At 38.1% G+C, this 15,155-nt stretch overlaps 2 protein-coding genes across 2 annotated transcripts; both read right to left on the reverse strand.

Annotated features, from left to right (window-relative positions):
* Positions 1-445: 445 nt before the first annotated feature.
* LOC127855245 (carboxypeptidase B-like) lies at positions 446-9,554 on the reverse strand. The gene is made up of 10 exons (XM_052390669.1): positions 9,277-9,554; positions 8,566-8,641; positions 8,047-8,271; positions 6,604-6,705; positions 6,243-6,347; positions 5,501-5,617; positions 4,348-4,432; positions 2,187-2,386; positions 1,427-1,511; positions 446-729 (listed from the first exon to the last, which is right to left on the reverse strand). The coding sequence occupies exons 1-10, from the start codon at positions 9,348-9,350 to the stop codon at positions 545-547; spliced, it is 1,254 nt and encodes a 417-aa protein (XP_052246629.1). The 5' UTR covers positions 9,351-9,554; the 3' UTR covers positions 446-544.
* Positions 9,555-10,590: 1,036 nt separating this feature from the next.
* LOC127855244 (serine/threonine-protein kinase pakB-like) lies at positions 10,591-13,512 on the reverse strand. The gene is made up of 2 exons (XM_052390668.1): positions 13,385-13,512; positions 10,591-13,125 (listed from the first exon to the last, which is right to left on the reverse strand). The coding sequence occupies exon 2, from the start codon at positions 13,102-13,104 to the stop codon at positions 10,942-10,944; it is 2,163 nt and encodes a 720-aa protein (XP_052246628.1). The 5' UTR covers positions 13,105-13,125; positions 13,385-13,512; the 3' UTR covers positions 10,591-10,941.
* Between the last annotated feature and the right edge of the window lie 1,643 nt (positions 13,513-15,155).

A 15,155-nucleotide genomic window follows, 5' to 3' on the forward strand; every position in this document is an offset into this window, starting at 1 on the left:
TTCTGAAACGCTCTCTAATGAATAATTTACTTTTACTTTCATAAGATTATTTGCATAAGATACCGGAAGTGTATTTTCTATTTTAAAAAGACGCGTTTGAGGCGGTAGCAACAATTTTTAAAAACTACAAGAAAGGTTCATACAGTAGCAGCATGTGTAAGAAACTCAGAGAAAGGTACAGGTAGACGTATCTCAGTACTATACACAATATAATTTAATAAACAACCTCCACCCATGCGATTGCAATAATTCCAGTATAAAATGTGGAGCATGGATACGCTCCAAGTATTTAGATATAACATGGCACAAATCCAAGCCGTTCAATGTCAACGCATGTGTAAATGGACTGTGCTTAAACGGTTCACTAATCAGAACGTCCCACCCAAAAACGTTCTCACAAATTTAGCATGTAGAAATAAAAAAAAAAAAACTCAAAACAAAAGTGGTCGTTGTCTTGCTGTTGCAATATTTATTAATAACCCAAAAGGTATGGGACATTTTGGAGATCAATACGAATTGATGATTTTCATCTCCCGCCCCCTTCTCAGTTATCTTTCACGTAACTGGCCAATGCCATTAGTCCTTGTAGCGTCTCAATTCCCGACGTTATGATCTGGTCTTCCGGTAGCAAAAACCCGTACTTGCCCGTATCGCGGAGTTCCACGCCAAACGAGTACTTGACGTTAATCTTGCCGTAGGTCCAATCGGCGCTGCTTCCACTCGCGATATCTGCGAGGATAAGTTTAAAGTTAAACACTTTTAATTTTAGATCGTTTGCATCGAAAGCCAAAGGCTTATTGAAACTCTCATGGGTCCGTTACCTGGGTAGAACCAGTACTTGGTGTCTTTTGGGGAGATCGAAAGAACGCTCCGACAGTGTGGATCGAACCCGGCCGCTGCGGAAGTACGACAAGGGCCGCACTTGTTTTGAAATTATAGAGGTCTAGCGTGGCGTGGAAAATAAGAGAATGATATACTTGCCCGCGAACAAAATCAACGCAATTATATCAGTTATATGTATGAACATACATGGTTAATAGTGAAGTAAGGTGATGAACAAAACCCAACGCTTTATTCATGTGCATATCTATTTGTAATACAATAATTCATGATATTTACTTCGAGCTTAAACTCATAAACTGCTTTGAGTCCCGCCCTTTAAAATTCTAGTTTGTGATTTTATAATTCATATAATTGTGATCATAATTGTTCCTTCTGTTTGATTCCGTTACACATACAATGACTCATTAGAAGTGTTTTAAACCTATCCGATATTTGGAAATTACGCTTAGAGGCCCCCGGCCATTCTCCGGGTTACGTTTCAGTATATTTTCCGTACATCGAGTACTTTATAGGATACTTAAGATCACTCGGATTACTTTTAAGTGGTACCTTTGCCGACAACGACCAATTGAGTCCTACTTACAAATAGTGTTTGCGATACTGCCATGCTCGTATTTGGTGCCATACACTTTCTCAAGAGCGTCCGTGGCGGCCGCTGAGGCCGCGTCCTGAAATGTCCACATAAGACCGAGACATGAGCATCGTTTTTGGAAAACTGGGCTTAATACATACAAACAGTATACGAAAACTGTCGCCCCATGTAAGCTTGTGATGTCCACACAGGCTAATCAGGGCCGACACTTTCCATCAAGACTGGCTTTTTCCTTTCCTCGCTTTAAACGAAACAATCCATAAAAAGGAAAATGTCAACCATGATTAGCCTGTGCGAACTGTACACGCTAATCTGGGACGACACTTTTTGCACATGCATTTAGCCCAGTTTCCCCAGGACGAGATCTGCTTGTTGATCTAGTAAATCAGGAACGAGCAGACTTTAAACGAGCTTGTTTAACGCATTCAAAATATGTACTGTGGATTTGTAACAGTTAAAAACACATTTTGTGATTTTCTGCTGTGTGTATGGGAGTTTTCTGACTCAATGCAGCGCGCAAAGGCAAAAGATATATCGTTGTATCGACTTTAACTAAACCAAATAAAGAAACATACATAATACATACACAGTTATAAAGCCTTATTATGTTCAGTTGCGTGTTTTCACAACTCTAAAACAAGTACACGTTTTTAGTTACTTTTATATTAACAATATTTACATAAAAACGTAAATAAAAAGTAGCACTTAGTTCACGGTTAAAACGTCATATTCATTGGATTAGTGTTCACACCTGCTGTTTGAAATCAGTGGGAAGCTTTTTTGTGTACCCCCAGGGCGACATCCAGAGCTGCGAGTAGCTGTGAAAGTCGATGAACCCCTTCAAGCCTTTGATCCCTTGCAGAAAATTTGCTACCCCTTTTACTTCCACTTCCGAAAACGCCGATGGGCCGCAGAACTCGTCCGAGCATGGGTCCTTGCTCGCCCCTCCACCTGAAGTTTGCATATGTGCGTTTAACATATGAGTCTTGTTCTGAGAAAACTAATAGTTAAAACAATTTTGAAATTAACTTGCATTGCCTTTTTTAAGTAAGATGAAGTAAACTTAAACCTAAACAGCAAATAGCAACTACATGCCTCGCTCTGTAAAAACCGGACTTATTCCCGTAAATGGCTGTTTCAGATTAGTCTTTTCTGTCTGCGAAGCCTTGTCATGGACGAAACTTTCCGCCTAAACTGGGTTTTTCAAAAGTAGTGGAAAGGGTCGTATCTGATTAGCCTGTGCGGACTGACTAGGCTAATCTGGGATCGCTGTCCCTGAGGGAGGTATATATGCTTGTGAAGCCATCTGAACCAGGACTTTTAAAATGTTTCATATTTTTCAGGGTAGTCGAGATTTCTTCCATTGTCAATATGCCCTCTAATACTTGTGCCTCATCGTTATTCAATGTTGCGCCGTGTATCAAATTAAGTTCATCAAAAATAGTGTTATCGCTCTCTTTTATTTCACCTTTTGAGTATAAAGTCTTATAATATGTGGCAGCTTCTACTAAAATTTCATTTTGATCATATGTATTTTGACCGTTATTGTTTATAATATAAGGTTTTGTTTTACTAGATAAGTGCTGTTTTTCCAAATTGCAAAAGTATTTAGTGGGTTTTTCATTTTGCTTTAGATCTTATGAATGATCCTTTCATTTTGATATCACGGATATCAGAAAGTTCCTGCTGCAACAAATGAAGTTCTTCAATATTGTTTTCAGTAATATTTTTTCTAGAATTTCAAATTTTTTATAATAAAATCTTCTCTGTCTTTCCTCTGTTTAGATCTGTATGATGAAAATGAGATAGTTTTGCCCCTGATTTTCATTAACAAGGTTTCTAAAAAATCTGGTCATTTATGGTCAACTGAATCTCACTATCATCAATCGTGTGCAAAGAGTCAATATTATATACAGGCAGACAATATTGTTGTTTTTTTTGTTCTCCATTTTTTACTTTCATGCAATCAAGATATTCTTTATCATGTAACAGAGAGATATTGAATTTCCAGAGTCCTTTACCATGAGTTGTTTCACAGATTTTTAATTCTAACGTTATAGCTGAATGGTCAGATTTAAAGCTTGATTGTATATCAGATTTTCTATTATTTTGGACAAGATTACTAGTGACGAGGACGAGGAAGAAATCCAGTCTACGTTGTTGAAGAGTGTTTGGTTTTCGCCAAGTGTATTGATAAATAGTGCCATTCATTTGTCTAAAACTGTCTAGTAAGTTTCTATCACGCATTGCAGAAGATAACAATTCTCTTGACTTTTTATTACATTGTAAAGATTTTTGTTATAGACATAATCTAATTTAGAATCCAATACAAGATTCAAATCCCCATAGATAGTATAGGTATCATTTCCTAAGTTTTCTATGTCTGAAAGTAATTCGTTGTAGAAATTTGGTTGATCAGTGTTTGATCCATACAAAGTACATAGCGTGAACATTTTTGAATCAAATGTTATATCTAAAAGCACTAAAAGCTTCTCTGAACACAAAACATCCAATAACCAAATTGTATCAAAACATTCACCAACAATTTTCTGGTAAAGGCCATCTAATTTGAATCAGAATTCGAAGAGTGGATTTTTAACGCAGACTACAAAACTTGAGCCTGGTTCTGGGAAAGCGTGATTTTATGCATGTGCGTAAAGTGTCGTCCAAAATAAGCCTGTGAGGTCCGCACAGGCAAATCAGATACGACACTTCCCGCGTTAACTGGATTGTCGTTGAGACGAGGCTTCCGTTAAACGCGTGGAAAAAATCCATCAAAGTGGAAAGTTTTTTCCCTGATGAGCAATTGCAAATTAAACTGGGAAATCCGGGACGACACTTAAGCACATGTATTAAGTAAAGATTTCTCAGAACGATGCTCATTTAATGTTTATATATAAAGATGTCCGTACTTGACCAATGCATGTCCCAGTTCCGGTTGGGGTCGACGCCGTAGCACAGGCCGTGCTTAGATCGGGTCTTCCTCCAAAGCCGGTTCTGAAATGTACCAAACATGGGCTTTTGTAACAGCCGGAACACAACATCCATCATCAGTGATTCAAATGAACCCTACTTCAGTTTTGTAGCAAGGAGCTATGTTACAATGGACCGAAGATCGCATACAGGGCGAAACGTGTATTTAATATGAGCCTCGTCCTGGAATAACGGGGTTTAATGCATATGCGTAAATGGTCGACCCAGATCCGCCTTTGCAGTACACACTTTTGTGGTAACTTTTCCTCTTTGAAAAAATCGATTTTAGGCAGAAAGTTTCCTCCCTGACTCGTGTGGAATTCATTTACGAACATGCATTAAACCCAATTTCCCCAAGCGCGTGTCATAATGTTTATACTACTGGCAGTTGAGGGTTTAGTAAATATTGCACCAGCGGAGAGAGATATGGACATCGCCATCACTCTTCGATGGGGGGGGGGAATATTTACCATGCCCCGAAATATGCCTATACTCTTTATATTATTATACAAATGCCTCGCTTGACAAGCATATCCGCAGGTTTACAAAAAAATGTTGTATCATCCATACGGGGCAAGATATGCATGTACCATATGAGTTAATACCATGAATTGATAAAACCAACTCGAACCTATATGTTCTTTCGGTTTGTTCGATACTTTGTTGTTGTTGTTTCTTTCATTTGATTGCATATTTATTTTTTCAGATTTTCAGGACATTCACTCCAAAACGAATCGAGCGGAAAAAGCTTGCTCGCAATTTTACAACTCATCAAGTATTCAAAAGTCCATAACACAAAATGCCATGATAAGGTTTTTACAGAAAGAATATTGTTTATATCAGTTCATAAATATTTATACTTATAAACTATAGATAGTGCATATCAATAGCATATCAAGGAAATGTGATGTAAAATTATGATTACGCATAAAGCAAGAAAGAGGTTACATTAAAGTATATTCAATACATACTGAAACAAAGGCATACACTAGAAATTCAACAACAGAAAACAATATTTTAATTTATTTTCAAAATTAAACTTGTGAATGGATAATATTACAGCATTGTGTTATCATAACAACCATCTCTTACCTTGTCGCCTGTCCACGTGAAAGCGTACCCATCAGGGTTGGTGACCGGAAGTAGATACCAGTCGAACATGTCAACCATTTTAGTTATGTCCGAGTCGATCTTGTACCGGTCCAACATCTGGAGAAGACGGGCAACATTTAACAATTTGCGTTAGACTGTCTTTTATTTCTTTAAAATGTTCTGTGTAAGACACAGACAATTCACAGCTCTTCATCATGCCTGCTATCATTTTTCTCGGGAAGCAAAGTGATTTTTTTTACCATGTCATGGTAAAACCAGCCTCATTCGAGGGATAAGTTTTTCTCTTAACATGTGGGGATTAAAAAGTAAATACATATTAAAAACAAATTTATCATCTATTTTGCCGCTATTTTAATTTTAATTCTGGCATCATTCCACGCATTAAGACAAAACGCACGTTCTCTCTGTTTTGGTCCCAAGCAATTTCCAAACAAACTTTCATAGATGATGTTGTTTCAATCATTTGTCCATTTGACGTCGACAGTAAGGTCCATAGTCAATATAGATTTTCAAATGGCCTCAATCTACGAACGAATTAAGTTAAAGCAAACTTGGCCAAACGGTTGTGAATATTATTTTCCATCCAGTGCTTGGTTTGCTGATATGCATAAACCGTTATTATCACTTAAATTAATTCAATACATGGACTCACCTGAACGAAAAACATTAAATCTCCTGGTCGAAAAACATGAACTAACTTGACCGAAAAACATAAACTCACCTGACCGAACATGTATATGGCCGTGGCCGGAGAGATCCACTCTCGGGCGTGAATCCCTGACTCGATGAAGAACGCGGGCTTGGTGAACGGGGACGGGGTGCTGATCTGATGTATCAAACCATTTACAGTTAACATTGTGACGATGGAAGGCAATAGTTTTAATGAAATGGTTAAATATACACGAGCTGACTCGTATGTAAATAATGAGTATATACCGGTAAATAAGAATATTCTGTTAGACTTCGCCATCACATGTAAACAACTAGCTTTCTTTATTGTTGTGTTGAAATATCTATAAAAAACAGCTACAATCATTACACGTTAAATCTTCGATTTATCGACTCATTTAATGATCATATACCTTGAGTCCAGTCATCATCCTGCCTTCGTAGGACTTGGTAATGTTGAAGAGCGATGTTATTTCCTTGTACACGTTCGTCTTGTTCAGAACCCAGCCGTTGATCTGTAATCATGAATGAATGAGTAAATGAGTGGGCCAGTGAGTGAGTGTGCGAGTGAACGAGCGAGCGAGTTTGTTAGCGCGTGAGTGAATGTGTGAGTTTGTTAGTACGTGAGTGAATGGGCGAGGTTGTTAGTGCGTGGGTGAATGGGCGAGTTTGTTAGTGAGTGGATGAATGGGCGAGTTTGTTAGTGAGTGAGTGAATGAGCGAGCGAGTTTGTTAATTAGTGAGTGAATGGGCGCGTTTGTTAGTTAGTGAGTGAATGGGCGAGTTTGTTAGTTAGTGAGTGAATGGGCGAGTTTGTTAGTGATTAAGTGAATGAGTGAGCGAGTTTGTTAGTTAGTGAGTGAATGAGCGAGCGAGTTTGTTAGTTAGTGAGTGAATGGGCGAGTTTGTTAGTTAATGAGTGAATGGGTGAGTTTGTTAGTGAGTGAGTGAATGAGCGAGCGAGTTTGTTAGCTAGTGAGTGAATGGGCGAGTTTGTTAGTTAGTGAGTGAATGGACGAGTTTGTTAGTCAGTGAGTGAATGGGCGAGTTTGTTAGTTAGTGAGTGAATGGGCGAGCGAGTTTGTTAGTTAGTGAGTGAATGGGCGAGTTTGTTAGTGAGTGAATGGGCGAGTTTGTTAGTTAGTGAGTGAATGGGCGAGTTTGTTAGTGAGTGAATGGGCGAGTTTGATAGTTAGTGAGTGAATTCGCGAGTTTGTTAGTTAGTGAATGAATGAATGAGCGAGCGAGTTTGTTAGTGAGTGGGTGAAAGAGCGAGCGAGTTTGTAAGTGAGTCAGTGAGTGGGTGAATGAGCGAACGAGTGAGCGAATGAGCAATTGTGTTCGTTTGTGAGTGAGGGAGTTAGTGAGTGAGCAAACATGTGAGTGAGTGATAGAATAATTGAGTTGGTGGATAAGTGAGTGGGTGACTTAACGGATGGGTGACAGGATTAATTCCCTTGAAGTAAGAAAATATTAAGCAGTAATAGGGTTATCTTCCCTATGTAAGTTTAAAGCTTTGCTAAGCGGACAATCTCATTGTTGCGACTACAACATTCATGTCCATTCTTTAACGTTTACACGTATAGATTCTTGTTAACAAAAGCTATTAGTAATTTCATGCAAATTATGTAAAATAGTACACATGTCTGTAAATATTGCGCGGAAATTTGTAATCATATTAACCACATATATTCTCGTGATGAGTATATGCATGCTACGGAACGTCACCGTTTGATGACTTGAAAGAAATACGTTCTTTTAAATCCAGGGCACGATAACTCTGCTCTTGACATAATTTCTTTTAACAATAAACCATAGCAAGACGACCGGTCTTTATGTAGCCGAAATATGTTCACCTCGTCTAGAGTGTGGTATTTGCCGTAGTCGAAAACTGCTGACCCTGGCTTGAACTTAAGAGGTCTTCGCTGAGAATCGAGTAAACTCTGGACGTCATCGATGAGGATTTTCGGCTCAAAACCGTGCTCTCTCAGAGCGGAAATGACGTCATCAAACTCCAACGGTGTCAGATGAATGTCGACTGCGCAATAAACGCACGCTGGTTCTTTCCATACGTCGATACTCTGAAATGAATTCCATTGTAATCGTTGTTTCAGTGGTGTTAATTACATGCTTGTGTTTTTATATACTCGTTGGCGGATATTTGCGATCCAATAATAAACTGTTCATAATCCAATAATAATACACGTTAAATATATTTTGTTAGTAATCTGTAACACATTCGCCACATATTTCGGTTTTTAAAATTGCCAACTCGTGTTTGAAATATCCTCTTCACTCTAATTCTAATATATTTGGAGGAGCGAAACAAACGCCCAATGAAATATTAATCCATTAAGAGATGTATCTTTACTGACCTGCCGTTGTGCTAGTAAGCTCTGTAGAATGGTTAGCATGAGCTCGGTCTCTGGAACCACACGGACCACAGAATGCCTGCAATGGGGATCCCATATTAACACTGGCACCATGGCGAATAAAACTCTTACGTGTATGTCAAACATGTGTAACGAGTGCACATGGATATTCGCTCGAGTTACCATTTGGATATTTTCACAGGATGAGTGTGTTTACGTGGGATATATGGGGTACGGACATATCTCTGGGACATTAGCCCCTAGGACATTAGCCCCTAGGGCATTAGCCCCTTCAAAAAAGTGCACGCTAGGACATAATCCCATAGGTGTTTAAAAAAGTTCATAACTTTTTTTAAGTAAGTATTTTTATACCATTTTTTAATTTCATATGTAAATGCATACTAGTATATGGATTTGATTAATACAATGTCGACACTTCTTCAACAATGCATACATAAAATATTGCGAATAAAAACGCTTCATACACAACTTGATAAAATGTGCACAATCGAACACTTAATTAAATCATGTTGAACATTAAATCATACAAAATGCTTATGTTCTTTTTTTTTAATTGAAGGTAAAAGTTTTTTTAATTCCAGGTAAAAGTGCAAAAACGCGTTTTTTCCCTTATAAAACTTATTTCGATTAATTAAACATCGTTTGATTAAACAGTATTTATAACTAATACATATTCGAAATATGTCTACTTACCCTGCCAAAGGTCCATGTGTCGAAACGGACGCAAGAAAACCCAACAAAGCGAAACAAGCAACAGCTCTCCTCATGTTGTAAATCCGAATTATGTATTGTACAAGTGAATTGGGTTTTTATATATACTATCATCGGACACAAACACATTCGTTATTGATGCCTTACAGGGGTCAGGCAACAGTGTTTCGATTTTTAATCCCATGTGTTGTAATTTTATATCATAACCCGTTAACGTGGAGAATGATATGACACGTGGTAGATACCCCAACTTGTGATCCTTTATCTCGTACTGGTTGATTATCTCGCGATGATACGAGGGTTCGATATGTTGTACTATTTCGTCGGTATTATTGCCATACGTCCACACTGTTCAAGTCTAGCGTGTGATACGTCCGCTTTGTCAATTTCGCATGTGATTTCAAATTTATTTTTCACGGTTTGAAATGACGAATTAGCAAATTGAAATTGATAAAATTCCAACCATTTTAAAGCATTTTTTCAATTTGTTTACAATTTCGCTGGAAGGATCATTGACATAAAAAGTAACCAATTACATGTACTATATTAACTTTTTTTAATATACCAAACAATAAACCGGTGTAAATATATTATAAAATATTGAAAAATATAAAAGAAATACGACAGAAATCACGAATTCAATAAAATCAAATAAAGAAAACATTCAACAATAATAATTGTCAGAATATAGTATATTGCAGACATCATTTGACCAGCGAAAATGGTTCTTATCCATATGCGACCGGCGCTGATCCTCGAGAGCCTGCGCGTGCGCACAGTCTGGTCAAGAGCAGCAGTGTCCGCTATAAAGTCCCGCAATGTTTCGTGGTCTCCATAGCGAACATGGGAGACCCTGACTGCAAGAATGAGCACGCTCGTAAAGAGCTAACCCTGCCGAATATGGCAAAATACCCGTTTCCGCATGACGAACATCATTTGAAAAAACACCAGTACTGACAAGCTTTTCAAATTAACCGAACCGGAGAAATCGCAGCGTTTCTTTTTTTAACAGAAGTACATACAGACTTAACAGGGAAGATTTCAACAATCTTTGAGACATTGATTTATTTTAAAGCAACAAGGAAGTCTTGTGTTTTGTTTTTGTTTTGCATGATACATGTATCCTTCATTCTATAACACGACTATTGGGTATTAAAGGCGCGTTTGCTGCGGTGAAATGTTCATTAAAACTCTCTGCATATATATTTTAAACGTTTTGAGAAAACTGGGTTTAATGCATGTGCGTAAAGTGTCGTCCCAGATTAGCCTGTGCAGTCCGCTCATAGAAAATAATAATTAAATATGCAAAGGGTTTATTCAGCTTTTAATACATTATAATGTATGCAGAACATGTTAAATTTCTAAAAGTTATTTAATCTTGTATTGATTTATTAGTGCTTTATTCACAAAGTCTAAAGCCATTATGTTACAGATTCAACTAGGGCCTATCATCGATTTTTAATTGGCAGTCCAACTTAACCAGAATATACATGTATATGATTTAAATAGGAGTATTTAAATGATACACGTGCATCATTACATCATAATATATTATTGCAACCGTGCTGATAAGCCCATGGCTAGATTTTTTTTTAACAACAACGTTGTAGAGTTAACCCAGGTAACAATTACTGTATTAGCATCGGCTCACATGATATATTCTGCGTATCCGAGCTTCTCCATGGTTTCGCTGATTAGCGACATGGCGCCCCTAACAGGAAGTCGCATTGTCGGATCCCTGTCCATGCACAGTCGCGAGACGACCGTTAGCTCAAACACTCCGGAAGTCCTTCTGATTTGCTCCAGCATGTAGCCAAGGGAAAATATGTCCGAGGCGATAGTTGTGCTCTCACCGTAACGCCGAACTTCCGGTGCGAGGTAAACAAAGTTCTCGAGCGATTTCGTGTTTTTGTACCTCTTCCCCGTCATATCCGTAGCAAGCCCAAAGTCGATGTAGCGTATCCGTACGGAACGCGCGTTGAATTCCAGAAGGATATTGTTCGATTTGATGTCATTCAAGAGGATGCCTTTCTCGTGGAACATGGCTAGCCCTTCGCAGCACTGGTAAGCGATTATGAGCCAGTATTCGAAAGGCATATTATACTGCTCCCATAGAAGTTCCTCCAGCGTCAAACCAGTCCCTACGTACTCTTGCACGATGCCGTATTTCTGCTTGTCGTTCTCTCCATAAGTCAGTATCCCGTAGCAAATCGGCACATAGCGCGTGTCTTTAAGGTAAAACAGACGCTGCGCTTCCTGGATGATTTCCTTGCAGTTCGAATACTCTTCGTCGAACTCCTTTACGACGATGGGCAAATGAAAGAACGCGGGGTCCGAGAATTGCGCCTTATAGACCACACCGAAGCTGCCTTTTCCTACGACGAGAATTTCACCGGTGCTTGGGTTCCCTTCGTACTGTATGGAGGTCGCGTCGATATATGGTGGCATTGGTAGCCGGATGCGCGATTGAGCGAGAACGGTGGAGGTATGCAGGTTGTGGAGCGTTTGGGTCGCTTCTTCTGGGCGCCCTAGTGCTGTGCACGCGTTGTTCTGGGAATCGCGATGTCCGGTACCATCATCGTCAATAGAATTGATACTGTTTGCCATATCCGCGGAGAACGATTCTAGCGGAAAGCAAAGGGCGTGGTTGTTGCACGAGTCGTGACATTGGCTTGACTCGCTCATTGCCTTTAAGGAAGCATTGGTTGAATGGTTGGTCAGTATAGTGTTCGTCGAATCTTCGCTATCAGTTCGATCGATGATTATGTAATCGTTTGAGTCATACGACGGCGTTGAAGGTGCCGTGTGGTAGCCATCCAGTCCGCTCAGATCAAGTTGAGGCGAGTCCTGCACACCATTTCGGTACTCGTTATTCAACTTAGAATTCATGACGAAGTGGGAAAATTCTCTGTTCGAAGCAGCGTCCCACGAGACTACCTCGTATGCATCGTGTGCTGCGTGCGGTATCTTATTGAAATTCGAGCCCTCGTCGTATTCATCGCTATCATCTGTGGAAGTAATAGAGATAGTAGTAGCATTCTCCGTTTCGTCGTTGACGCTTGTCTGTTCTTTCCGTACCATACCAGTTCGCACGAATGGGGCCCATTCATTGTCCTGACAACAGCATGGCGAATCGATGCAAACGAAACACGGATTCCAATTGTTTGATGATTTCTTTCTGTAAACTTGCTTTTCTACACGTCCACGAGCTGTGTTGAGTACATCACCACTGAAATCCATTGGTTGTATTAGCATCTTTTTGCTGTCCCAGTTTTCGTGACATTCGCAATTTTCTATTGTACAGTCTAACGCGAATTCCACGACACATTTCATACCTGGTGATTTAATTATATCATCGCCCCCCTTTTCATCATAGAGTAGATCGCTAAACAGCCCTTCGTCAGATAATTCTGTAATGTTGGCCATCGAATACTCGTTTTCGTTGAAAGACATTGATTCCTTCGATTGTTCAAATTTAGCGTAATTAGGTGACTTTGGACTACTTGGTAGTTCGTGTACAGTATTATTCCTCTCATCACTTGCATTAGCGTTTATGCTTTCGCCACGATGGAATAATTTTCTCGATATTTTATTGACGTCTTTGAGAGGATGCTCGCTCGCATGTCTGTCTTGTTTGAATATCTCAGCAGAACATTCATCGGTTTTGTTATTCGGGGTATCTAAGCATTTTCTTTCTTGTGCTGTATGGCAGTTGATATTGATATTGTTGACTATGGTGTTTGCTTCGCTCCTAAATCTGCACCACGGATCGGAGGGCGAGTAAAACCAGTCTCGGTTAAAAAACGCCATTTTGTCAGCTCGTGCGAATAACTGAAATAATGTTATCGAGGAATATTAAAGTACAATACAATTAAACTACGATATTAAACAACAACGTAAAACAACACTTAAAAAGAATGCTTAATATAGAATAATATTATTTTCATTGTATGTTAATATATCGGCATAAATCATTTATCTACACTCGCATATGTGTTTATATAAAACATGTATAAAAGGCGGCAATACTTAAATCAAAAGAAAAACCCACACCAACCCAATAATATTTAATAACGTAAGATATACTTACAGTTCAGGTTTGCAGTATGCGTCAACATGATAAACATCATACACGCCATATTTAACTTCAACATTTAAACGCTTTGGCTACAAAGTTAGCGACGCCTTGACGTCGATTTACTGAAACGTCAAAGACGTTTTCGCGCCTTTACGTTTGTTCACAATTGGCGCTCATAAATAATGTCTTCAACGTATCTTGCTACGATTGTAACAATTCACGTGAACGCTGCCGCAAACACGTGTAATAAGGCTTTAAATGTTAACGCTAAAACAAGCAAGTGTTCATGCAGCAAAAAGAAACTATGTGGCAGCATACCGATTTCAATACATAATTTTCAAAGTGGTATTTTATCCAGAAATACATTTTAGTCGAATGAAGATATTGCATATAACCAGTCTATGTATGCATCGTTGTGTATGTTGTTGTTTTTTCAACAAACACAGAAACTTAAACGAAAACAACAACAAAAACACAAAAATAACAACAACAACAACAACTACCACTACTACAATTTTTACGACTAATACTACTTCTGCTCATATAACGTTTCTGTTATTACTTATCACCGCGGCTCTTTCTACTGCTGCTGCTGATAACCCATCTGCTTTAACGTCTACTTCCACTACTTATTTTTTTCTTATTTTCGTATTTATTAACTTATTTTTTTACTTATTTAAATATGTGCACACTTAAAAAAAATTGTATAAGTTTTTCTAAATTAAGATGCTCTTCACAAAGATTGTTTGTTTAAGGTGGAAAATTGGCCAAACCTCACGTTGCTATAGGCGAAAGAAAGTGTAATGTGTTTAATATATCAGAAGATGAGTTTCACTTTGCTTTAGAGTGTAGAATGAACTCACAGACACCGACCTAACATGCACAAGTTTATTGAATTACTTACATCTAAAAATCAAACGTGACTACACAAACTATGCTGTTACATATACAAATCATTTTAAGTAAGGGATATACATACATATGTTCCTTGTTGACCTATGTATGTGTTAAAGGGTCGCTTTAAATTTACCGTAAAAACTGTATTTGAATGTTGGCTTGTTTTTGTTGTTGTTTTTAACAATTGTCAGCATTATCTTTTCAATAAAGGAATTGTTACAAGATGTATTATAGGAATTGTATTACATTGTATTACAACTATTAAATACGATTCAACTATTTAACTAAGCGCTAATATTATAGGCATGTGCCTCATGAAACGAAAGTTATTACTTGAGGTTAGTACAAAGTATTACTATATTATTTAACATGTAGTCCTAACATATGTGCATAATAATAATATAGTTCATATATGTTTGCAATTAATAATCTCCATTAGAATTTGAAGTTATTACAACTATCTAATAACATACATAATATCGATGGTTGTTAATATAAGAACCTTGTTTTTAATAATAAATGTGTGTAGTGTTGCAATGAAATGTATTATTTATGTATTAATACTACTTCTATTACTGCTACTACTACTACTACTACTACTACTACTACTACTACTACTACTACTACTACTACTACTACTACTACTACCACTACCACTACCACTACCACTGCCACTACTAATACTAATACTACTACAACTGCTACTGCTACTGCTACTGCTACTACTACTACCACTACTACTACTACTACTACTACTACTACTACTACTACTACTACTACTACTACTACTACAACAACAACTACTACTACTACTACTACTACTACTACTACTACTACTACTACTACTACTACTACTACTACTACTACTTCTACTACTGCTATCCCT

Source organism: Dreissena polymorpha, chromosome 13, assembly GCF_020536995.1.
Source record: "Dreissena polymorpha isolate Duluth1 chromosome 13, UMN_Dpol_1.0, whole genome shotgun sequence".
Classification (NCBI taxonomy): Eukaryota; Metazoa; Mollusca; class Bivalvia; order Myida; family Dreissenidae; genus Dreissena; species Dreissena polymorpha.

Excerpts from the sequence above, each read along its gene's own strand:
- LOC127855245 (XM_052390669.1), bottom strand. The coding sequence starts at position 9,350 with ATGAGGAGAGCTGTTGCTTGTTTCGCTTTGTTGGGTTTTCTTGCGTCC. Across the intron at positions 8,272-8,565 it reads GCTTACTAGCACAACGGCAG|AGTATCGACGTATGGAAAGA; the intron begins GTCAGTAAAGAT and ends AATTCATTTCAG. Across the intron at positions 4,433-5,500 it reads TCACGTGGACAGGCGACAAG|AACCGGCTTTGGAGGAAGAC; the intron begins GTAAGAGATGGT and ends GGTACATTTCAG.
- LOC127855244 (XM_052390668.1), bottom strand. The coding sequence starts at position 13,104 with ATGGCGTTTTTTAACCGAGACTGGTTTTACTCGCCCTCCGATCCGTGG.